Source organism: Aethalodelphis obliquidens, unplaced genomic scaffold, assembly GCF_003676395.1.
Source record: "Aethalodelphis obliquidens isolate GAN/ISIS:26980383/991018 unplaced genomic scaffold, ASM367639v1 scaffold43, whole genome shotgun sequence".
NCBI classification, from domain to species: Eukaryota; Metazoa; Chordata; class Mammalia; order Artiodactyla; family Delphinidae; genus Aethalodelphis; species Aethalodelphis obliquidens.
Window position 1 is genome coordinate 12,496,431 of NW_020837987.1, and position 25,794 is coordinate 12,522,224.

The 25,794-nt window shown below is 51.1% G+C and overlaps 1 protein-coding gene across 1 annotated transcript in view; it reads left to right on the forward strand.

Annotated features, from left to right (window-relative positions):
* ARHGAP35 (Rho GTPase activating protein 35) overlaps window positions 1–25,794 on the forward strand; it is a 121,728-nt gene that overhangs the window by 90,141 nt on the left and 5,793 nt on the right. Inside the window, exons 4-6 of the mRNA XM_027079950.1 lie at window positions 15,724–15,801; window positions 17,392–17,523; window positions 25,494–25,599. Coding sequence (XP_026935751.1) covers window positions 15,724–15,801; window positions 17,392–17,523; window positions 25,494–25,599 — 316 coding nt within the window. The remainder of the gene's footprint in view (window positions 1–15,723; window positions 15,802–17,391; window positions 17,524–25,493; window positions 25,600–25,794) is intronic.

Genomic DNA, 25,794 nt, shown 5'->3' on the forward strand with positions numbered 1-25,794 from the left:
GGATTTTGGTGTGCTTGAGAAAGCTTATCAACCCTTGTTATCATCAGTGGGAAGGCAGGGTTTGAAGGTTTTTATCTGAGAGAATTCGCTGAAGCTCTCGGAGGGCACTCCCTTGTTACCGTCCCATATCAGCCAACCTAATCGATGGATGCTGTTGTTTTTGCCACTCGAGTGGGTCTTGAGTCTGGCCCTGCCACTGCGGTTAATCTCACTCTCTTCCTGGTTTATGATCATAGCCTCTTCGTAATTGGTCTTTCTCCTTCTGGTCTCACGTCCGTTCCGTCCTTTAGCCACACTGCTGCAAATATCTTTGTAAAATAAATGAGATCACATCACCTTCCCACGTTTAAAATTCTTCAGTGGCTCTCCATTACCTCCAGGATAAAGTTTAATGCTGTTGCCAGCAAAACCGGCCCCTGCCCATCATCTAGCCTCACCTCATGTCATTTTCATCCACGATGATAAACTTCAGCCGCACGGCACGCCGCTTCTGCAGCTTTTGTGATATGTCTCACCCGCGGTACGTTTACTCGCCGTTCCCTTTCAAGAGTCCCCTCCTGGCGTCCTTCTCTGGCCTACCCTCTGAGCCAGTGCCCACCAGCCTGTGTTCTGTAGTGCTCTGTGCAGTGCTCTGTGAGCACTTACACTCTGGACTCTGATTGTCTTCCTTCCTCAACGGATCCTAAGTTCCTTGAGGGAAGGGACTGGGTCTTCATCACTGTATCCTCCAAGCCAAGACACAGGGCTCTAATAAATGATTATGAACGAGTAAGTGGCGTGGAGACGTTCGGAAGGGCCGTTCCTTGGAAACGCGGAACTGTACCTAAAGATAGGGAGAAGCCAAAGGACGCGCATAACACTAAGGCCTTGAGCCAGGCCGCAGCGTCGGGTGAACTGATTTCCCTGCGTTCTCAGTGTGAGGGGTAGAGGGTGTATTGCTAACAGTCCAGGGAGTGTGAAACTTCCGAGGCAGGATACTTAAATGGAGGGGCGCAGAAGGAAGGGAGCTGCGAGTCAGCAGAGCAGGGGGAAAGAAAGCGAGTGGGCCAGGCTGCCAGGGCTAATGGGGGACTTGGTGTCCCGAGGGCGCGGCTGGCCATGAGGATTCAGGCGCACCTTTTCTGAGTTGAGAGAATTGTCTATAAATCACTTTAGAGTTTAGAGTTCAAAAACAAGGGAATTCCCTGGCGGTCCAGTGGTTAAGACTTGGCGTTTTCACTGCTGTGGCACGGCTTCGATCCCTGGTCGGGGAACTAAGATCCTGCAAGCCACGCAGCACGGCCAAACAAAAAAGGAAAACAGCTGTTTTAATAATCATGATGATAATAATAAATGGAGGATAGGTGTATAGATGTTTTACCCCAGGGGATTGGCACTTTAAATTTTTCAGTCCACTGCAGCCTGTATCAGTTCAGAGGTCCTTAGAGCAGAGACCTGCTCTGACAAAGATTCCTCATTACCTGGTGATTTCTCTTCTCCCTGATGCACCCTGGGGCTGCTCGAGCTGTTGTTCAGCTACCAGGAGCAAGCAGAGGCTGGGCGGAGACAGTGCTGGAGTCTCTGTGACTCTAAGTGAACAGTTACACCCAGGCTAATCTGAGCAGCAGTGGGCAGGTTGTTAGCGAACACTCTTCCTTCAAGGATGTAAAGACAGAGAGCTTGACTGTCTAAATAACAGTTGAATGAATTGTTGTCTGTGGGGTGTTGTCAGCCTCAAAGAAGCAATCAATTTTCTCTCCTTGCCCTCTGAAAAAGATCTCCTTGTGCCATTGTTAGATCTCTTTGCTACAAGTATTCTTGGGTTGGATTTGGCTTCTGAGTTTATCTCCATTTTCAGGAATCCTTCCCTGAATACCCACCCTCCCACCTGCCGAAGGCAAGGTAAGGTGTCACTACTGGCAGAACCAGTAGGCTGTCTACTACTGGTATGCAGCCCTCTTGTCACCACTCTGCATTCATTGTCTTTGTCACTTTGCTGCTTTGTTTCCTGCAACGCTGCTACACTGAGGAACTCAAGAGCAGAGACTGTCTCTTCTTTGCCATCACCAGGCACAGCACCTGACGTGCAGTAGGCACTTGGGTATTTATTGAAGGAATAAGTGATTTTTTTGTCCCATGTACTAAATTAGTTAGATTAAGGCAGATAGGAAATGGTCACTAGACGCAAGATGAATTCTTGAGGATTGATCACTTAAAGATCTCTTCTTGGCAAGTCTGTCTACACTTTCGCTTTTTTTGCTTCTCTTTTTCCCTGCCCAGGCTCTTAAATTGATTGCATAAAATTTTGTTTCCCTTTGAATGCTGTAGGGTGCTGCTGCCACAAGAGCTATCTTTGGAGTTTACGTAAATATTTGTTGTTTAAGGGACCTGGTACGGTTAGAGCAGGGAAATTGGGGGAAAGCAGATTCTGAAACCCCTGGAAACTGTGACTTGAAGAACTGTGTGGGTTTATTTTTACTTAGGGGCGCATAACCTAGGGACTATGGACAGGCTTCTGGAGGCCTGTGAACCCCTGATTTCCTACAGCTGTTGGTGAGCTTGTGTGTGTGCGTGCATGCACGATGGGGATGCACCAGAATCTACAGCCTTCATTAGGTTATCAGAGTAAGAGGAGTCTCCTCCTCCCAAAAGGTTAAAGACTACCGTGCAGCCAAGTGTCGGTGGAATACCTACCGTCTGACCCAGAGCAGGCGGGATGATGGCGCACCTTTGTCCTCAGGGAGTTTATGATCCAATAAAGATTAAAAGATTTGACCCGAAACCTCTTCCGAGCCGGCAAAAGAGAGATCAGTGAGGGCTGGGAGATGGATGTGTTAGGACTTGAAGGATGAGTAGCATTGAGGTGATTGAGACTAGATCAAATAGTTTTCTCTTCCCAGCTCTCCAGGACAGGAGGCCTCATAGCTTCCCAGTGATTCCATGCAACTTGGTGGCCCAAATTGGTGTAGTCCACCTCCAGTTTTACTGTGTGCCCATCCCCTCCCATTGGACCCTTTCCAAAATAGAGAGTCGCTGATCTCGTATACTCATGACAAACAGAAGTAATAGCAGCTAATAAAACTTTTAAAGTGGTACGTTAGCTCCTGGCTTTATTTTCAGTATCTCACCTCCATATTACAGATTGAAAATAGACAACCCTCCTGGGTGCTGGAGTTCCATAACTCCCTCGGTTTTATCCCTCCGCACAGAGCGACGGCTTAGCACACATCTGTCTCCCTTGTGTGTTCACAGTGACCGTGAGAAACAGACGCCCAGCGTCAGTGAGCACTTTGATGTGTGATGTACCATTCCTCAGAAAACACCAACCCAGTCTTTCCTGGAACTGCCTTCCAAAAAACCCCACCAAACTAGTAAATGGAAAATGGCTGCTAAGTGTTCGGAATAAGTAATATGCATATATTTCAGCTTTATAACTAACTGAGAGCAAATTACAGTGTTGCCCTGGTGGGAGACAGCAGGACAAAAGGCCAGACTCTTTCTCGAGCTGATTTCCTACCGTTGTTGGTGAACTCCCAGGCTGCTTAATCTAATTGGGAAATGCTCTTTACTTAGCCCTAGCATGCGGCACAGACCTTCTACGGCACCTGTGGGCAGCGAGGCAGGCCTGACCCTCAGTTCGTTCCTTACCTTCTCTGAGTCTGTGTTTCCTTGGCTTCCTTGCAAGGGTAGTTGTGCATATTAAGAGGGAACACGTGCCAAGTGCCAATTAGGACCTCACGTTGCCAGGCCCAGTGCTGAGTGTTTCCGTGAGTCTCATACCATTCTCATAGCAGTCTTCTGAGAAGGGTGTAATTTCCAGTTTTCTGAAAAGGAAAAGGGGATTCAGAAAGATGGAGATTGGAGCTGGGACTCTAACCCAGAGCCATTGATTACCCTTTTGGCCACATCGCCTCCCTTCACTGGGGTAATTTGAAGCCCAAAGAAGACAGATCAGTTGGGCCCTGCCAGCTAATGGAGCAATGGGATCAGGCAGCTGATGTCGGACTCTGGTACCCTACACCAATACCCCTCTCTAACTGCATGGGACGGTTTTCTTCCCTCCTGACACCAACTGTGTGGCGTCTTTTCCAATACCACGTCAGTTCTCCGACACCAGCCGGGTGTCCTGCCACCCAATTCTGGCACTAACCACCCAGAGCTATCATCAGGCTCTACAGGTTTAGGGCTCAGTCCCGCAGAACCGCCCTCACTTCACCACGCCAGTTGCAAGTCCCTAGGCTGTGCACACACTGTCTGACTTGGCCAGAAAGTCGGGGGTTCCCACAACCTCCGCCCAGGTTCGATAATTTATTAGAACAACTCACAGAACTCAGGAAAATGCTATGCAGTTGATCCTTGAACAGCACAGTTTGAACTGCGTGGGTCCACTTATACTCACATCTTTTTCAATAGTAAGTACAACCGTACTCCCCCGTCTGCGGTTGGTTGAATCTGTGGATGCTGGACCACCGATACGGAAGAACCGCAGATACGGAGCGTCGACTATAAGTCATGGGCGGATTTTCAACTGTGTCGAGATTCAGCACCCCTAAATCCCACCGTGTTCAGGGTTCAGCTGTCTTACTATTACAGTTTACTATAAAGGATACAACTCCGGAACAGCCAAATGGAAGAGATGCCTAGGGCAAAGTGTGGGGTAAGGGACACAGAGCTTCCATGCCCTCTCTGGGCACGCCACCCCCATGCGTTCACCAACCTGGAAGCTCTCCGAACCCTGTTGTTTAGGGTTTTTATATAAAGGCTCCATTGAACAGGCGTGATTGATTAATCACTGACCACTGGTGACTGGTTCAATCTCCAGCCCCGCTGCCCTCCCTGGAGGTGGGGGTGGGGCTGAAAGCTCCACTCTTTCATCAAGGCTGGGTCTTTCTGGTGACTAGCCCCCATCCTGAAGCTATCTAGGGCGCCCCACCCCACCCCCGCCAAGAGTCCCCCTCATTATCATAAACTCAGGTATCGGGTAACAAGGGGCTTGTTATGAATAACAAAAGACACTCCTATCACTCAGGAAATTCCTGAGGGTTTTAGGAGCTCTGTGCCGGGAACTAGGGACAAAGACCAAATATATATTTCCTTTATACCACGCTGTCCCTGCCCTCCCTCCAGGGCTCCTGCGTCTAAAACCTTGCCAGTGGGCTTCCTTAGCCCCTCTGGACACCTAGGGCTGAATTGGCCAGTGGCCTCTGAGGCTGGGAAGGAGCCGCAGGAAGAGCCCAACCCTGGGCCGGTGTGCCTCTTGTCATGCCGGGAGGACGGTGCTCGTGCAGGGCCTTTTCTTCCTGGAGCACCCTACCTGCTTTCTTAGCTACTCTCCCGTGACTTAGAGGACAGCATTAATCTCAAAGTAGCACTAATCCCTTTTTATAAGAGAGGGAACAAATCCTGGAGTTCTTTGGGCAGAGGCCACTCACAGCCATCAGAATGGAAAGGACCCACATTCCAGCCCTTTCTTCTGTGCTTCAGGCTGGTGAAGCTGTGAGCTTTGTAGCATCAGACTGAAACGATTCAGAACTTTACCAAGTTCCTTCCCACTTGGGACTGCCCTAAAAAAGCCTCCATATTTCCATCCTCATTTATCATAGCCACTCTCTACAGTCATCATGGAAGGGAATTGGTGGGACTAGAGCTGTTAAATCTAGACAGTTATTTCCCTGCAGTCAGCCTAGAACTCTGTGATTCTGTCTTTCAGAAAAGGCATCTAATTTCAGTAGAGATACCCCCACCTATCACTATAATAGTTTAGCAGGTGCAGTTAGTTACAGCTCGAATATACCAACGGGCTTTATGTGAGTAGCTGCCATACTTACGCTGCTCTGAATTGATGGTAAAGTGCTAAAATACGAGGTATGTGGTTTCACACGCTGTGATTTTAGGGGGTTCTGTGTTACTTAATCTCTCCCTCCCCCTATAATTCTGCTTGCTTATAAGTTAAACACAAGTCATTTGCATTCCAAAAATGCCTTCTTGCCATAAAAGCAGGCAGTCAGCTCCACTTCGGGCTCTTTCAGATAAGCAGCGTTCATGTAGCTTGTGACTCGGCAGTGCTAGCAGATTTCCCTGGGACCCAGTGCCCTGATCGGAACAGCATGCCCTGGCAAGCTGCCTGGAGAGCCCAGCAGCCAAAGCGAAGTAAAGCCTGTTTCACAGAGTAATCCCGCCCTTCCATCCAAGACAGAAATCATCTGGGTGGAAGCCCAAATCCCCAAGACAGTCCCAACAGGCCTGCCGTGCCTGCCTGTTACGCCGCACTTTCCCTCTCCACAGCAGTGAGCTTTGGTGGACAGGCCGCTCTGCCCTTCGCTGGCAGAGAGGAGATGAGACTGTTCTTGGCCCGACAGGCAGTGCAGCAGGCTGTCCTGTCACAGCAGCCCTGGGGAGCAGCACCCGCTCTCGACTGAGGGCCCTCGCTGTCTCCCTCCCTCTCCCTCATGGGGGGCGTGTGCGTGTGTGTGTGTGTGTGTGTGTGTGTGTGTGTCTGTCCAGCTTCTGGGAAAGGGTGCAACCCTCTTGTGGGGGATCCCAGGCAAAGCAAAGCTGTTGCCCTGCTCTGGAAAAGTGAGCAGGCCAGATCTAGAGACCGACCACACGTAGAACAGCAGATGGCTTGCCCTGGTGAGATCAGGAATTCACTCAGTCCCCATGACTTCTCTAGGGAGTAGCGGAGGCAGGGAAACCAAGTCCATAAAGGAAGGTAGGAGTTGGGTGCGCTTGCGTAGGAAGCACCTTTTCTGTGCTGGCCAGGCCTGAGGCCTTCTCTCTCCCGTATTCTGTGGGCAGGGTGGAGGCCTGCCACCCTGAGGCACGAGGGTGGTTGAGAACCAACTACTTCAGTCCGCTTCCTTCCTCTCTTCAGCCAGAGAAACTGCACTTTTATTTTCAGGCATGTGTTCCTCCTTCCCTCCTTTCTGTGGATAGTTAACTGAATGCCTTCTCCAGGCACGAGTTACTGTGCCAACTCCAAGTACATAGAACGGTAATCAGAAAACACGCCTGTTCTCTCCTTGGAGGACCAGCATGCGGTGAATAATCACACAGCTGCACAGTAACTTTCAGGTTTTGGCCACTGCTATACAGAGAAAGTGTAGGGCGGTGGTTAGACACAGGCTTTGGAGTCTGTATGGGAATAGTCCTAATGGTAACATACAACACATAGGGCTGTCGTGAGGGTTTCGGAGATAATGCATGTAAAATGCTCATCTCTGTGCCTGGCCCAAAATACGAGGACTGCATAAATGTAAGCAGTTTTTATTATCATAACTGACTCAATTTAGACCTGGGCGTCAGTGGAGACTTCTGAGGGAGCAATGTTCAGCCAGCCAAAAAGGTGGAGGTAGAAGTAGAAGGAACAACCTATAGGAAGGCTCGGAGGCAGGAGGGGCTCACGCTTCGAGACTCTGAAAGGCCAGCGTGATTGGAGTGAAGTGGGTTGGGAGAGGGCAGCAGGATCAGGTGGTGATGCAGGCCACCCCGGCCACATGTGGACAACTTCGTATTGTATCCTAGATGCAGAGTAACCACGATCAGATTTAATGCCAGAGTGTTAACAGCCTTCTAACCTATGGAAGTGTACTTTCTTAGTGAGGAAAGAGAGGCCAGGAAAGGAGGGACACTGGGCTGTGATTGGTGACGTCACAGAACCTTTCGTGGTTCATTGGGAATGAGGAACCGGAAAGAAGTTAACCTCTGCCCTCATTAATGCTTGAGAGGAATCTGCCTGTGACCTCAAGGGGCTTTACTTGGGGGCCTGCTGTGGAAGGGAAGTTGGCATTGTATGCATGGGGGGGGTTGTACCTGTGTGTTCGTTTGACTGTTTCTTTGTTGGTGGCTCTTTGTTTAGTCAGTGACGACCCCCCCCCCCCATTGCAGTGGCACTAGCTCACCTCCGAGTCACACTGCCATCACCCCCGCGCCACTGGGCTTGAGTGTGCTGGCGAAGTCACACTTGGAGCCCGAAGGACGCCCACATTCTTGGCAGTAGGGTCTCCCAGCTGCTCTTGGCTTTGAACATTCATTGCTGCTTTGCAGAGTACAGTCTGCTCACCTCAGTTATAGGTCACACTCCTCTCCTCTCCATCCCGTGCTGCCCAGAAAGAGCAGTATTAACTCTGGGCTGGCCTAAGGTTCACTTTGTCATAGTGGTTTTCTTAAACACATATATTGGGCTATGCGTTTCCTTGAAAGTCAGGAAAAAAACAGAGCCCCTCATATGGCTCAGAGCAGGGTCCAGAAGCCCTCTTTCACAGTTGATGACAGTAAATACATGGGTAGCTTATAAAGGATCAGCCAGATGCTGGAGCCATATGATGCCCCAGACTTGGTGTGATATTTTCTTCTCTTCCCTTTCAGATCTCTTCTCTCCCTTCCTCCTCAGCCTTGAGATTTATGACGTGGCTGTGTGTACATGCAATGGCGTTGGAAATTTATAAAGCCACAATGCCTAGCTGTGGGGCTAACACCCGGTCAGGCAGTCATAATAGAGTGCTAGTGTCATTCTGTCATGGGGAGAAAGGAGGTCTGGCACTGCCAGAAACAGATCTTGATTGGCGAGGAAATTACCAAGGGAAGACAGCTAACAAAGGGGCACTGGAGGGGCCAGAGTGACCCTAGTGTTCAAGTAATAGAAGAGCCAGAAAATCATTCCAAGCACATCCAACACAGGAAGGCAACAGGGAGATCTAGTGGGGATTCTTTCCTGTTATCAATAGTAGAACTTCATCATAGGAATAAAGCACGGACACTGTCCATTGGCTGCTGTCTGTCGAGAGAGGAGGCAGCATTTTTTCTCTGGCTCTCCCTGCTTATCCTCCAACTGACAGATGAGAACACTGAGTGGGGTGTGAATGAAGAGATAAATGCGTATAAGTAAACAAGGGAGGAATGGAAAATCCTTCTAACCCGTAATGAATCTGGCATTTATAGGATAAAGCCTACATGTAATATTTAAAGGATAAGGGAACAGGGGATTAACATTGGAGGGAGTAGCATGATGCTGTAAATGCACAGTCAAGGTGGGAGGGAGGGGACACGGGGATATATGTATGCATATGGCTGATTCACTTCGTCGCGCAGTAGAAACTAACACACCATTGTAAAGCAATTATACTCCAATGAAGATGTGAAAAAATAAATAAAAGTAAGTAAACAGTCACCCAAGACAGAGACTCGAGTGAGCCAGTTCAGAGCCTGCTCCCCCCACCGTGTACACACAGCTCTGTGGCCTGGGGCTTAGCCTCTCTGAGCCTCTATTTGCTCTCTGTAAAATGGGAATAAAAATAATAATATTTACCTCAAGGAATTATTGGGTGGATTCACTATGATAATTCTAGTGCAGAGCTTAGGAAAGTGCCTGGCACATAGTAAGCCCTCAGCAAAAGTTAACTGTTATTATTATTGTTTTATTATTATCATTATTATTTCAGTGTGCCAGCCATTTGTATTACTTGCTTTCATATGTGTATTCTCAGTATTCACAACATCTTGATAGTCATTAATAAACAACCCGTATTTGTTGAGGAACCAAGGCTTTGAGAGGTGGAGTGATTTGTCCTCAGTCACCCAGCAGCTGTAAGACAGAGCCAGGATCAAAACTGAGGTTACTTTGGTGTCAAAGCCTGTGTGTGTTTTTAATATTTTTCTGCCAACTGGCCTGTTTTGGCCGAGCCCTCAGAACAGGCCATGCCTACAGGGAGGCGCTGCTGTTGAAGCTTGTTAAAATGTTGAGAAAGGGCAGGGGGGGAGGCATTATGCTGTGGGCTTTACGCAGGTTATCTCGTTTGTTCCTTGCAGTAGTCTAAGAAGGTGGGGGTTGATCCGCTGTAGAGTCAGATGTGCAGAAGTTAGAGTCAGGATCCGAACCCGGATCTCCCTGACAGCAAAATTCAGGTGCTCCTCCACTTGGCAGCTCTCTTTCCACTGAGATCGTTAGGATAATGGCTGCTCCCTTAGCCCTGTGCTGTGACCTCGTTCAGTGCACCCCAACAGGGCGTACGGTGGGGACCGTTCTGTGTTGTGCAGAAAAGGAAAGGAAGCGCTATCGCCCAGGATCTTAGAGCCAGGAAGCGGCTTGTGATTCCACGCTAAACGCTCAGCCACACCCCAGCCCTTTCACCTTCCGTCGTGGCGGGGGTGCTGCAGTGTGACCCTCAGGAGGAGACAGACTGCAGTGTCACTGTTGGCATTTGACCCAGAGAGGTCGGCCCCCTTCAAGACAACTTGGACTTCATGCTCGACGGGGTTTCCTTTTCTCCCAGAGTTCTCAGCACCCCTCTGGCCTTGAAACTTAGCCTGCCTGAGACTTACCTCTGGGATATAGGAAAGAAGGAGAATGGCCTATTAGATGCATTTCCTTAAAAGTTGACAGAAGCAGTTTAGTAGTTAAAGCCTGTCTGATGTGGGGTGTTTTACAGCACTGGCAGCACCAATTTAAAAAAAATTTTAAGGACTAAAGTGCTGAGTTTTATATCTAAATATAGAAAGTGAAAAATAAACAAGTCAGAGTTTGTCTTGGAGGAAGTATTGATTTGTTGCTAGAAAGGAAACTTAGGAGGAACTGAGTCCTGGTGTGACCGAGCAGGGGCGAAGCCTGGCCGGGGCAGACTACGGAAAGACTTCAGGCCAAGAATGCCGGTGCCGAGAAGTGGTGCTTGGGATCCAGGAATAAAAACTTTTTTGGACGTTTCAGAAAATCAGACGTGTACCAGAGCAGAAGGTGGTTCTCCTCTCGGTTTCCACGCTCCTGCAGGTCACCTGTCCGTTCTCCTGGGGCCCCTGGTGTGGCAGGTGCCACAGGCATCTCTCGGACGCTGTGATGGGGAAGTCAAGGGTAAAATATGCCAGTTCTTAGCCCATAGGGAACACCTCGTGGCTGGCATTGCTGGGTCATCTAGCCTTCTGTCACCAAAATAGTTTTGAGGAAGACCACAGCTGAAAGCTCTGTGAAGGATCTTATCTGTCATGTTGGGTGCTCAGTAAATTTTTTTTTTAATTTATTTATTTTATTGTATGTATTTATTTTTATTTTTGGCCGCGTTAGGTCTTTGTTGCTGCGCACGGGCTTTCTCTAGTTGCGGCGAGCGGGGGCTACTCTTCGTTGCGGTGTGCGGGCTTCTCATTGCGGTGGCTTCTCTTGTTGCGGAGCACAGGCTCTAGGCATGCGGGCTTCAGTAGTTATGGCTCGTGGGCTCTAGAGCGCAGGCTCAGTAGTTATGGCACACGGGCTTAGTTGCTGTGCGGCATGTGGGATCTTCCCAGACCAGGGCTCGAACCCGTGTCCCCTGCATTGGCAGGTGGATTCTTAACCACTGCGCCACCAGGGAAGCCCAGTAAATATTTATTGAAAGAAAAAATAAGGCCTCTTTGCTTTTCTATTTTTTAATGTCCTTTTGAAAAATCACACGTGGCCGTGGTTTAAATAATGTGCAGAGGCTTGCTAACAAATAAAAAGCACCAGTTTTAATACTTTTTGGAGATGCTTTGTTCCTGAAGTATCTGGTATTTATTTTTCCTTGTGTATTCCCCCCCCCCCCCCATTTTATTGAATCATAGATCTTAAGAGTCAGAGGGACCTTAGAGGCCTGGACCGTCTTCTAGAGTGGTGGCGGTTCTCACAGTATGGCTCCTGGACCAGCCGCATCAGCGTCACCTGGGAATGTGTTGGAAATGCAGATTTTTGGGGCCCACTCCCAACCAACAGAATCAGAAACCCTACAGTTGCAGCCCCGTAAGCTATATTACAACCAGCCCTCCAGGTGATTCTGCTGCTCGCTCGAGTTTGAAAACTGGTGATTTAAAACGCAGTAGTAGAAGAACACAGGCTCTGGAAGCAGATGGGATTCAGATTGCAATTCACTAGCTCTCTGATCTCGCGCATGTTACGTTACCTCTTAGCCTCTGCATTCCCATCTGTAAAATGAGATTAGTAACAATCTCTGAAGGAGCTATTGTGAGAACGGATGTAGAAATGCACGGTAAGGACTTAGCATTATGTGCCTCACACATAGTAAGCCTTCAATAAATGGTTTATTACTGGTGTTATTAGCTGTCTTCTTAGACCAGGTATTAATCTTTTTAAACAGCGTCCCAGACAGATGGCTATCCAGTGAGAAGGGAGTTCAAAAACTCTGGCCCTTTATAATGAGTGACAGCTGTAGCTACTATTATTTTATATATTGAGAGACTATTTGCCTTCCTGTCATTCCCAGTCTCGTCATAGCTCTGTTCTCTAGAGCCGTCGGAACAAGACTGTTCTACATAGAAATTGTTTAGATTTTTGAAGGTAGCAGCCTTGGCTGTTCTGCACTGTCTCTTGTTCTATTCCCACATGTTAACTTGTTTCTCTTGTTCTATTCCCAAAGATTAAAAGATTCCCAAAGAAATCAGTAGGGCTCTGTAAAAAAAAAAAAAAAAAGACCTATTGCCGAGATTCTGCTATGGTAATGGGTCTTTGGAGATTTCTGGTATGTAGAGATGCCTCATAGTTTAAGAGTGAAGCTTTCTCAGTGGGGCCTCTAGCCATGGAGCAGATCTTGTGGCTGGGGGGTACTGCTTTCTGCGGGCAGGGGTGAGCCAGAGTCAGCCCCTGAGTGTTTCTGTGTGGGTCTGTGGGTCCCAGGATGCACACCCCTTGGCATCCAGCGTCTCTGCCTAGGGGCCTGCTCCAGGCCCCCAGCCCTTTCCCTGCTCCGGTCCCGGGCTCCTTGGCAAAGCTGCCCTTGCCCTGTCAGCCATCCTGGCTCTCACCTGTGTTGCTAGCTCTGTTTCCCGAGCAGCCTGCAGTTTGAAGTCTGCTCTCAGACTTTTGTTTTTATGTAATTGTTGTCTAATTAATAGTTGTGAAAAATTGTACTGGCCAAGCAGATGATACCTTTCCTAAATTATGCCATGTTGTTGTGTAGAGCGGTGGCAGAATTGCTATTTTAAAGTGGGATTTCGTAATATAAACACGTGTCCAGATTACAGGAAATACTAAGTTGATGATTAATCGATGCTGTGGAGCCAGCCTTGTGGTTCAGATGCTTCCATTTTTGTGATCATCCATCTAGTGAGGTCTCAGCAGGCCCGCGCCTCCGATGATTTCCCGATAGCTAACTTGCAGTTTGTTTTCTGCCCTGTGATACCGGGGCAGGTGGCCATTAGGAGACAGTGCAGAGGGCTCCTCTGTCCGCGCTGAAGGTCAGGGTTGCCAGAAGATGATGAATGGCCTGAGGCTGTCAGGATCTTCTCCCGGTCAGAGAGTGCCTCTCCACCCTGGGGCTCAGGAACTGTGGACACTGCTACTTCATCGAGGACTTTTTAAGCTCCTGCCGTTTGTATCATTGTTTTCTTTGTATTAGAGAGGGCTGATATTCAGGTAAAGAGAAAAGTGTAGTGATTTTTTTAAACCTAGGGCGTGAAGATTTGAATCTGTTGACACATACCCAGGGCTTGTCAAAACGTGGGTGATTTCATGTGTAAGCATGTGACGTGTTTCCCGAGATGTGAAATAGGTAGAAAGTTTAAATGTGTCTGAGAATAGTTTAGAAAAGTCACTGAGGAAAGAGACCATTGTAAAATTACTAACTAGGGATGGTGAACAGGGGCCATCCTGACCTCTAACTTCTGGAGGTTGACAGCAATAGAGGGGATGGACCGTCTCAAGATTGGCTCCCCAGGGTACTGAGGGCCAGTGGGTTTCACTCAAATGTGGTGTTTCTTTGAGGGGATTGGTCAGGGGGGAGACTGTGGTCTGGACCCCAGCCTGATGGTGGATGAATGTCAAGCATCTTCTGGAACAGTGTGGAGGCAGAAGAGTAGCAGAGGCCCTGGACTTAGACCACTCTGCCTCTTACCAGCTATGCGGTTTAGGGTGAGGACTTCACCTTTCTGAATCTCCCTTTTCTCATCTGTATTCTCTCTCCATCCAGTAGCCCCACCGTAAGGGGTTGAAGATTCGATGGCATCATCATTCATCTAATAAATGAGTGGTGGATGCGGGAAAGCATGTAGCCCAGTGCACAACATGGTGACCATGCAGGAAATATTAACTCCAGAAGGGAGGGCAGTGGGAAAGGTCACCACTGGGCTGGGGTGTGTCCAGGGCCTCGAGTTTGGATCGTGTCTGCACTTCCTGTGCCGAGGACGGTGACGGCGCAGCTCCTTCGTAGCTAGGCATTGCACGGTAGGGCGTCCTTGAGGCTGGTCTGTTGACCCCCTTTTCTCTGGGGTGGAAGGGCCCATGTGCAGTTAGCAGCTTCTGGGCTACAGGGAATTGATGGCTTCTGCTTTGATGTTCTTCACAGCTCACCTGCCACCGACCCGGGGCTCCAGAGACAGGCCGCCTGCGTTTATCTCGCCTGATGGGTGCCTCTCCAGAGGCATCAATTAGGTGATAACTGATGTTGAGACACTTGGCTCTCAAGAGCCTCCTAATGGACTTCAGGGCCTCGTCCTCTCTCCACTGTCCGCACTGCCTTCTGGTGTTCGTGGTGGCTCCAGGGTGCTTCCTCTGCCCCTTCAGCTGGTCAGAGTTGCTCAAAACCGTGATCTTCAGAAGGGAACCAGGGTTGGTTTGGCCATGAGATCCCATCTTGGTTTTCACAGTGACGTCATTGTCCTTTAGACCCATGGTCTTAGGGGCGCAACAGTGGACTTTCCTTCCTGGAGAGGAGGAGAACCAAGTTGAGAGACAGTGCTTGGAGTCCACTGCAAGCTGCGCAGTGCTTCCTGTGCCAAGGGGTGGGGAGCGAAGGGTGGAGGGAGTCATTCTCTCACTTGGTACTTTATATCCTCCCATGTTATTATTTAATTGAATTTTAGCATTGCTTTTTTCCTTACCTAACACTGTACACCAAGTAAGTTCCAAAAGAATCACAGAGTTAAATGTAAAAAAAAAAAGTTGTAAAAGAACAAGAAGGAAGAAATAGAAGAAATAGAGAACATCTGATCTAGGAACAGGAAAATCCTCTCTAACCATAAAAACAAATGAAGACATCATAAAGAAATTGATGGTTCTTGAAAACCTAAAATTTTTGAATTATGTACTTCCAAAAAATTCAGTACACAAAATTAGAAAACAGATAACAAAAGGGAAAAAACGTAAAGATGTATAACATTAACATAGTCAGTTCCTTAATATTCAAGTACAAAATGAGAAGAACCACTGCTATAGGAGAATGAACAAGAACACGAATAGGAAATTCACGGAGTAAGAAACACACACGGCCAAGAAGCTTTTAAACTCAACCAGCTACCAGCAAACATAATTGCGGGTTATTCCTAACAGTGAAAACTTGGAAAAACCTAGATGATTAACAGTGGATTGTTTTTAAGTTACTGTGTATTTTGATGTCTTTAAAATCATGTTGTAAAAAAACTGTTAATGATTTACGTTCACAACATACTTTGTAAATGAAATGGGTGGGTTAAAACAGTGTTCTCTCCATTTTGTTAAAAAAAAACACTCAGATTCCAGAGTATACATCAAAATGTGGACAAAAGATATCTTTGTCTGATGTGCTTCTGTATCATTTTAATTTTTACAAAAAGCAAATATTTTTACATTTTTAAGTGAAAAAGAAAATGGGCAAAAGTGGGTTGAAGCATCTAGGTAAGTCAAGAGTGCTTCAGCCCTGTTCCTGTCTCCCAGTGGGTGCCTCATGGACTCTCCCCTTCTTTCCTCAAGTGCAGTCCTCCTCGTTCTCTGCTCTCCACTTCCTGCTCCTAAGACACCTGCTTGTTTCTTCTCAGGACTGAGCACTGAAGGCATCTACCGGGTCAGCGGGAACAAGTCAGAGATGGAGAGTCTGCAAAGGCAGTTTGACCAAGGTAAGGCCACAGCCCAGCCGAGCACCGGAGGCCAGTCAGGGCAGACGCAACAGCCGGACTGCCAGCGGAGCCCCTCGGGGGCGCTCCTGCCACACAGCCCCAAAGCCAAGGGGTGCTGGCTGGGTGACTGACAAGGAGAAAGGGTTTTGGCCCCTGTCAGCAAACAGAAGTGTCATCCCTGCCAAACCTGCTTCAGCCGGGCTGCTCCCGCACCCCACCATCCAGGCACTGTTCCGGCCCGCCCCGGCCCGCGCCTCGCTCACCAGGAAAGGGCCTTGCTTCCCTTGGACTGGGCTGTGCAGGGGTGAATCTCAGGCACATGATGTAAAGGTTGGGCTGAGATGACAATCCCCTTTTGCCAGGGCCACAGGAGTACCCTCCTCACAGAGTCCCTGCAGGAGAGAAACGAAGCAAGGGAGCCTTTTGTGATGAGCTGAGCCTTGGGCCCCAGACTCCCAAAGCTGAACTCTCATGAGTTAGACTGGCTCTTGGCCGGGACTTCTGTCTCCTAAGCTAGATCAGGTCTGAGAGGCCTAGAGCCAGATGGCCAAATCTATTCCACCCTAACCCAACAGCCAAACTGTAACTCTTAGAACTGAACACCCACCAGTGCCAGAAGCAAATGAGCCAAAGCAGTAAAAACTCACAGATGTCACTGACCAAAGAGGAAGGGAAGCTGGGGATCAAAGCAGGGTCCAGCTTAGCATGTGACTGGGCTCAGGAGGCCAACCAGGCAGCCTGTGCGGGCCTGCAGGAGCCAGCAGCTAAGCCTGTGCGCTGGGAGCAGGCGCCCCACCCCAGCACCCAGGGGCCCATAGCGCTTCGTAACACCACAGGCAGTCTCTGCTGGCTGGCAGCGGGAGAAGGTGACCCAGGAGAGAAGGAAGATGTGCGTTAGTCTTGCAGGGTAGGAAGCATGAGGTCAGAGTGAGGGTGAAGCCACCCTTGGGTATACACTCGATTATATGCCAGAATCTGTGACATGGGTTACACACAACCCCAGATAGAAACAGCTGATACCTATCAGCAGATGATTGGTACGATCAGAAATGCAGTAAAGTATGTAAAGAAAAACTAGAGACACAGAGGTCAGAGGTATCATAAGCTGGAAGGGACCAGCAAGGGGAAGATGAGCCTCGCTGCCCGATCACCACAGGAGCAGGGACGGAGATGGCAGCCCGGTTGTTGGTAGCGTTTTTGTAACCTTCCAGGAAAAGGGAGCTGGCCGCCTCCTGTTTTCCCTGAGTGCGAGGGTGTAAGGAAAAGGTAGCAGCACATCCAGGCCAAACAAGGGGAGCTGGATGGCACAGAATGGGGGGTGCAGCTCCTCTACTCAAAGGCTGACCTTGGAAGGTTGGGTGTCAGCCTCTGTCTGTGAATCTCAGAACTCTCTTTTCTTCTTTTTTAGCAGCACCCAGGGGTGCCACCTTCTGTCCAGTCTGTGATGATCCCGAGTCCCTACCCAGGCTCCAGGCCTGCCCTGGGCAGCGTCCCTGGGTCCCCGTTTCTCTGCTTATCCCCAGCGCTGAGTGTTCCTTGCTTCTGCCCAGCTTACATTGATCTGGCCTCACTCTCCCAACTTCCTTTCAGATCACAACCTGGATTTGGCAGAGAAGGACTTTACAGTGAACACTGTGGCAGGGGCCATGAAGAGCTTTTTCTCAGAACTGCCAGACCCCCTGGTCCCATACAACATGCAGATCGATCTGGTGGAGGCGCACAGTGAGTAGTGGCAACCGTGTGTAGCTTGTGGGCCCCTGGCAGCGCCCCAGGCGGACTCTGTGTTGGGCAAATTGAGGGACGGGGGGCAGCACCTTAAGAAAGGGTCCTGCCCTCAGAGAGCTGACATTTGGACTCTTGGAACTGAGATGTGAAGGACGTAAGGAAAGGGAACTAGCAAGGTGGCACCGAAGGGGCTGACACATTAGGCCCCTGCCTTGGTTGACCTGAGGTGCTTCTCTGAGGGTTCTGTCAAGAAAGTTGCACGTGGCCCCAGAACTCGTGAGCTGAGAGCCTGGTTTTGATGTCGGACTTGGGGCAAATCTCTGCTCCGCTGCTTGTTCACAGTGTGTGCATGGCCAGCGTGACCTTCCCTGACCCTTAGTTGCCTCTGTTACCATCCCTCCTCGTATTTATTAAATGAGATTCAGAGAGGTCTGGAGGCAAGGCTGTGTCACAGACCTGTTAAGTGGTAGGTGTATTACTTTCCTTTGCCCTCCTCTCGCTCACCCCTCTTCTCCCAGCTCTCTTAGATGGAAATTAACGTGTGGTGCAGAGCCAGATAGCCTCTGAGGAAGCCATCCTCTTGAGGGAAGGGGACAGCTCCGATGGCCCTGACCAGATGATCACTTGAGGCTGCAGCAAGTTAGCATCTCTGGTTTTAATGGTCGCCTTGCACGCCATCCTGCCTGCCCCGAGAGCTGTTTCTGCCCTGGCTTGCCTCTCTCCAGAGGCATTTGTCCACCATGTGGGAACCTTCCCACTGGGCAGCCCTTCCTGGACTTCATGTAGTGCTCTAGGTGGGGGGGCCTGACCTCCCCAAGCTTTCCACGGGGTGGCATTTCTGAACTTTTTTAGCCAAAGGCAGCCTTCTACTTTGTACCTCTGGTGGGGTGGGCCAAGACCCCAGAAGCAGCCGCTGCTGTGCAGCTACAGAACGGAGTGTCTTTGCCAGCGACCAAGGGGGTGGGGAAGTGGAAAGGGAGCTGTGTTCCTGGGACCCCAGCACATTAGTCTTATCTTGCCACTGCCCAACTCAGAAGAGGGAGTTTTAAGCAAACACGAGTTACTCACAAAGCTGATGGTGTGGGCAGAATTCTGGGGGCTGTCACAAATTCGCAGGACTTTTAAGATGTGGGTCATGGACTCTTAGTGGCTTCGGGAAATAGAGGTGCTGACAGAAGCCCAACTATGTCCTGTCAGAGGGGTGTCCCTGTCAGAACCTGACTGCTGTCAGTGCTGCAGAGCCCCCAGAGTCGCTGTTCTGTGGCCTGCCTTTCCTGTGATGTTTGTTTCCACAGTCCAGGTGCCGCCTTCACCACCATATTTTACACACACCGTCTCAGCTGATTGAGATTGTTCGCATCCCCAATCTTATCCAAGCCCACAGGGGTGGGTAGAAGCACTGGCAGCTTCTGGGACTGTCATAGGGTTCCTTGGCCTTCTTTCCCATCTACCGTCTCAGGACAGGAGTCTGGGTTTCCCCAGATGACTTAAGGGGTGGGGACAGGTGCCAGCTTCTGCTCTGGTCCTACCATCCAAAGATAGAGGTCCTCCCAGCAGTCACTTCCCTAGCAGGCTCCAGGCTGGCTCAGATGTGAAACACATGGGAAATCTCCATCCAGAGCCAGCTTTCTTTCCATGTAAGCTAAGCTTGTCTCTGGGCAGAAGTTGGGAAGAGAAGGTGTGGGCTGGTACCCAGCTTGCTGGAAGCCCAGAGATTCCGGACAGCGTTTGTCTTGACTTGGCACCATCTAGAGGCTTGTAGAGTCCTGGCACCCCGCAGAAAGAATCCCATTGTTTCTGCGGGAATTGCTGACATAGCGTCTTTTTGTTTGGGGAGGGTCACAGGGGGCAGGAGAGGAAGGTGTTATCGATAGGGAATCAGCTGCCTTCCTACAGCAGCTTCCGCCGCCTGCCCCTGCTGAGGAAGGGAGCTTCTTGCTGCTACTGCAGCCTGGAAAAGGGTGGAGATTTTCCGCTTCCTCTTCCCATTGTGTGTTTCCTGTGCCCCAGGCTGGTCAGCTGGAGCTCCGTTGTCTTGAACCTGGTAGAGAGAAGTGTATCTCACTGACATGGCACCTCTCACGGCCTTAACAGTTGAGTGAAGAGCGGGGCTGTGTGTGCCAGAGCTTAACTGAGCCAGAAACACCAAGCAGGCAGCGCCAAAGTTAGTGTTAAGGGACCTGATGGAACAAAGATTCTCATGCCCAAAAGTAGCTATTCTCAGCCTGGCTGGGTTTCCATGGCAACGTCAACTTGACCAGCTCTTTCCACGTAATACCTAAGAGCTGTTGTGTCTGTGTGTGTTAAGGGCTTGGAAATGGTTTCCGATCCCATCACAACAAATAGCAAGGTCACTATCAAATTGTTTTGTAAGCTCCAAGATTTCACAATATTGAACATTGCTGAAATTCTGCCTACAAATGGAGGTTTTCGTGACTGTTCACCAGTCATTTTCCTACCACGTTCAAGGTGATATGTGGGAGCCTGAGAAAGGAATAGCAGCCGCCGCAGCCCACACTGCGAGGGAGGGCAAGCTGGGCGTGACCTGTGCTGAGACGTGGCTCCTGCCCTCCCCGGTGCTCACTTGCATTCTCTGCCAGACAGCGCGAAGCAACCCGAGCTGGAAGTGCAGAAACGCAGTAAGGAGAGAGGAAGGTAGAAGGCCTCGTGGAAGAGACGGCACCTGAGCTTGGCTTCAGAGAGGACCAGGATTTCAGGAGGCAGCTAGAGGGGGCTTGAATTCCCCGTTCTGTCTCGTCCTCACGTTTCACCCCAGCCTTCAAGAAACAGTATCATTTATTCTTGCCCCGCGTCTTCTCTCCCTCTCACAGCCCCCCCAAAACCCCACCACCACCTATCCGGAATCCCTCTGGTCCAGCAGTCCCCGCACACCCTGTCCTATGTCTTTTGTGCCAGGAAAGGCCCTAGAGCTGCCTCTGTCTTGGTCCAGAGGCTCTGAGCCTAAGGACCTTTGGCCTCAGAGCCTCGTTAGCCCCCATAAACTGCTTGTGAGTTCTGTATGTGCATTTAAGTCTACGGAGAAGACCATGGTCTTTCGTCAGATTGTCAAAGGGATGGGAGTTCCCTGGCAGTCCAGTGGTTAGGACTCCACACTTTCACTGCCAAGGGCCCGGGTTCGATCCCTGGTCAGGGAAATAAGATTCCACAAGCCACACAGTGTGGCCCACCCACCCCCCGCCCCACAAAAAAAAAAAATCATCAAAGGGATATATGAGCCCAGATGGTTCAGGATGCTGGCTTATCGTCTCACCCTTTCCATCTGCAGATGAGACAACTCAGGGCTAGAGATTAATAAATGACTGACCGGCGAGGTCGCCAGGTGGGCCAGTCTTGCTGCTCATTGGGCTCTTGTTCACATGCTGCCTTGTGATGTTGCTAATTCTGGGATCCTGCTTCCTCTTGTCTGTCCAGTTAGCTGCTTAAGAGCACGGGGGTGTTCCTCATCTCCTAGCATGTGCCAGGCCCTGCGTGGGACAGGGACAGATGGCAGCAGACAGACACGTGTGCAGTTCCTGCCTTCATCTGGTGGGTAGGAGACATTGCACAGGTTACTGCAAGGTCGTACCTCCGGGAGAAGGACACCCTGAAACTTCCGTTCTGGGCCCAACAGAGGGAGAGTTCAGCCTTGGGGTCATTTCCCACCAGAAGGCCAGCTGGCGGCTGCATGCATCACTGAGCGATTGTGGCCTGCGCCGGCGTTCTCCTTTTCTGGTGGTGCAGGTGTGCAAGGTGGCCAAATCCATCAGGGATTTTCCTCTAGGCACCGAGTTGAGCGGTAGCAGATCCAAGCCTAGAGCCTGGTTGACAGCCTGGGTACCAGAGATGGCAGCAGAGTGACACAGCCAGGGCAAGAACAGTGTTTGGGCTTAGGGCCCCTGACACCAATTTGTGTGACCTTGGACCAGCATTCTTACTCTTTGGGCCTTGGTTTTTCTGTATACTGTGAGGGGTGTAGCAAGCTAGCCTCTGAGGTCCCCAGTGGCCTCTGGCTATCCTCGCCTCTTTTAAAATTTATTTATTTATTTATTTTTGGCTGCGTTGGGTCTTCGTTGCTGCACGTGGGCTTCAGCGAACGGGGGCTACTCTTCATTGCGCTGCGTGTGCTTCTCATAGCAGTGGCTTCTCTTGTTGTGGAGCCCGGGCTCTAGGCGCGCGGGCTTCAGCAGTTGTGGCGCACGGGCTTAGTTGCTCCGTGGCACGTGGGATCTTCCTGGACCAGGGCTCAAACCCGTGTTCCCTGCCTTGGCAGGCGGATTCTTTTTTTGTGTGTGTGGTACATGGGCCTCACTGTTGTGGCCTCTCCCGTTGCAGAGCACAGGCTCCGGACGCGCAGGCTCAACGGCCATGGCTCACGGGCCCAGCCGCTCCGCGGCATGTGGGATCTTCCCGGATCGGGGCTCAAACCCGTGTTCCCTGCATTGGCAGGCGGATTCTTAACCACTGAGCCACCAGGGAAGTCCTGTCCTCTCCTCTTGCTCCAAAGTTCTTGGGACCTCAGTTCCAGGTTCCCTGGTCTGTATCCAGACTTCATCTTTTTTTTTTTTAATTATCTATCTGTCTGTCTATCTAGTTAGTTATTTTGGCTGTACCAGGCCTTCGTGCTGCAGCGCGCGGGATCTTCGTTGTGGCGTGCAGGATCTCTTAGTTGCAGCAAGCGGACTTCTTAGTTGCGGCATGCGGGATCTAGTTCCCCGACCAGGGATTGAACCCAGGCCCCCTGTATTGGGAGCACGGAGCCCTACCCACTGGACCACCAGGGAAGTCCCCAGACTTCGTCTTGATTCAGGTGACCTCACATGCCTCTCCTGAACCTGTATTGATGCCTCAGTTGACAGACACATGGTTTTAGAAGTATGGTTTTGGGGGCTTCCCTGGTGGCGCGGTGGTTGGGGGTCCACCTGCCGATGCAGGGGACGCGGGTTTGTGACCCGGTCCGGGAAGATCCCACATGCCGCGGAGTGGCTGGGCCCGTGAGCCATGGCCGCTGGGCCTGTGCGTCCGGAGCCTGTGCTCCGCAACGGGAGAGGCCACGGCAGTGAGAGGCCCGCGTACCGCAAAAAAAAAAAAAAAAGTATGGTTGTTTAGCTGAGGAGGACTGAGCCCTATAGAGCCCCTTTCAAAGGGATCATTGAAGCTGGGGAGGGCTCTGCGCATGGCGGCAGGCAGGTGGCCCGGAGCAGGAGTGCTGGACTTGGAGACACAGCTTGGTGCCCACCCCTCCTTCCGCTCACCAGCCTGTGTCCTTGGTGTTGCCTCTTGAATGGGTCTTCTCAGCCAGCATGTGGGATAAACCAGCCCCACCTGCCCTCTGGTGGTGGGAGGACGGCACAAACAGCAACTGGGAAATCGCCCCGCCGACATTCCTGCGCTCTCCAGAGGTAAGAAGTCACTGGTGGCGTGACTACCGTGAAAAGACGGCCAGCTTGAGTGGGTCCCTCAACGCTGGTGGTGGTGTGCTTGCTGGAGGAACATCGAGACAGAAGGACAGGTCAGGTCAGGAGGCTGTGCGCGAGGTGGACCTTGTTCTTCATGGGGCTTTGCACCGGGAGGCTTCCAGTTGTTCCCTTCGCCGCCCTCCCCTCCATCTAGGGCCTTGTTAGGCACCTTGCTGGTGTGCTACACCGGGAGGGGGAGAGAGGCTGGCGTGCCTGAGGGTGGCCCTTGAATCACTGTCCGAACAGGTTCTGTAATCCCCCCGGCCCACCGCCCGGAAGAGAGAGATGGAGCAGCCGTCCTTGTTGCTCAGCGGATAGGAAGGAGAGGGGCCGTCCCGGGCAGGCAGTGCCATTAGCAGCCCCATTTCCTGCGTGCAGCCAGGAGGACGGGTGAGGCTGGGCTCTTACGTGAAGGTGCTGCCGTTCGTACACAGCCGTGTTCTTGTCGTGCAGGCGCCTAGAAGAGGCCTCTGGAAGCCCCGTCTGGAAGGGCGCAGCTATTTTAAGTGCGACTCAGCATGCACGTGCTTCTCATGTTTTCCAGGACAGTTGTTCATCCCTCCACCCCTGCCCCCACCCTGAGCAGTTTCCTTCTTTTAAGTAAACTTTTTATTGAAACGTAACAGTAAAGGATTTTGAAACTCAAGGCCAGACAAAAAGTGTGCCCTTGAAGTTGAACCCTTACAGTAAGTCTTGGGTTCAGAGAAATGAAACTGATAACGGCGCCACATAACTAGTTCTGTGGGGGGTTTGTAGTCATCCTCTAACAGACAGATGTTACCAAAACAGTTTTTATCAAGCCATGCTCTCAAGTCAGAACAGTCACCAGTTTCATGCTCATTAGCCTGCCAGCGAACACTCTCAGCTCCATGCCTGCCATCTTGGCGGCTGCCTCTTCCACTGGTTCCCTGAAACTCAGACTTGCTCCCAGGTGCTTGTTGTGTGTCTGGCTGTGAGCTCTTCATTTCATGGTGTGGTGTTGCCACTGTCATGAGCCTCTTGCATGGGCAGGGAGGCTGCCGCTCAGACGTGTCGCTCCCCCGAGATCACGCAGCTGGCTGGTCTCAGAGACGAGATCTAGACCACCGCACAGCCCTTCCTCCCTGCACCTCCCCACACCTCCCCACCAGCCAGCCGTTTATGTTCCGTCTGTCCTTCTAAGTCTAGCTTGAGGCTCCCAGACTGTGGTGACCCTCTGGGAACGTCACCTCCTACAGAAGTTCTTAACCAGGAGGCCGCAGGCTTCCTAAAGAATAAGTGGGTCTGGGGAGTCTGTGAAGCTCCAGGAATCGTAGACAGGGCTGTACACAGTTTATTTGTGGGAGAGGGTCCAGAGCTTTCATCTATCCTAAAGGAGCCCATGTCCCCAGACCAGTTAGGAACCATCATATTTCTTAATGAACCCCCTGTCCACCTACCCCACAGCCATCAGTTGTGGGAGAGCTGCCATCTCTTCATGGGATCCTCCTGTGATTTTTATGAACCCTGGAGTCCTAGAGATAGCCTTCAGTTCCAGCAAGTGGCCACAGGGATATCTTCCCATGCTCAGAGAGATCTCTCGACCAACTGGTTCCAAGTGGTCTCTGGACCATTTTTGTCCCACTAGCCCAGGGCGGCTCTCCCAGACAAGGCAGGCCAGGTCTACTCAGGAAGGGGAGCCAGGGCCCCAGGGAGCACAGCGGTCCTCACTCAGACTCTGAAGCCATCTGGAGAGGGTTTGGTTCCCAGACCAAGAGGCTGATGTCTACAACCTCTCTGGGCCTCAGATTCCTTATCCTTGAAGTGGGGTGATAACAGCCCCAGCCTCGTAGGATTGTGAGGACTCGCTGAACCAGGCCTGGCATGGATTAAGCGTTTCATTTGGGTTAGCTTATTTTCCCTCTCAGTACATTAGGATTCCGTGATGGGCAAACTCTGGGCGGTAGTGGGGGAAGGGGATATGTCGTCCCTTTGATGAACTACATAAGAATTCCCCCACTGTTTCCATCGGCTCCTCCAATAGGGAGATATGTGGAGGGTCCCTGTGACTCCAGGAAAAGGACAGAGCCCTGGTCTTGTGACAAACTCCCTCCCTAGACCGTCTGTTGGCGTGGGTGGGTGGCAGCGCTCACCCGTCTGGTCAGGAAGCAGGCAGGCTTTCCGCATTGGGATGCCTGTCTCCAGGGGCAACCGGATGAGCAAAGAATGGTGTTCTTTATGGTAGATTCTCTCTGGATCGTGGAGTCTCGGGTAGGGGGGGCCAGGAAGCCCCAGGAGTACAGCGCTCCCCTTCAGCAGGGGCCTGGGACGCGGAGGTGGGCCTGACCCCTAGCCCCATGCCACTGCCAGGTGTGCCAGCCTTGGGCACCGGCTTGCAGGGAGAAGATGGGGTTGGGCTTCCCTCAGAGAAGGTAGAGTATACAGCGTATGCTTCCCTGGCCGCCAGCCCACCAGTCTGACCAGCTGCCCAGGACCAGTGTCTGCTTTGAGCCCCAGGCCCGCCAGCCTCGTCTTGGTTTTCTCTCTCCTCAGAAATCAATGACCGTGAGCAAAAGTTACACGCCCTTAAGGAGGTACTCAAGAGATTCCCGAAGGAAAACCATGAAGTCTTCAAATATGTCATCTCTCACCTGAACAAGTACGTTGCAGGGCTTGCTGTTTGGTCTTCCCTCCTTTGCAAACCTCCAGTCGGGGCCAGTTGGCTGTAGAATGCGGCTGAGCAAGGCTCCGTCCTCGGCCTGCTGGGCTGCTGGCTCCTCCACCTCGGGCTCCTGTCCTGGTTCTGTGTGAGAGAGGCCTGCGTGGCCCCCCGCACACCCGAAGTCCTTCCTCC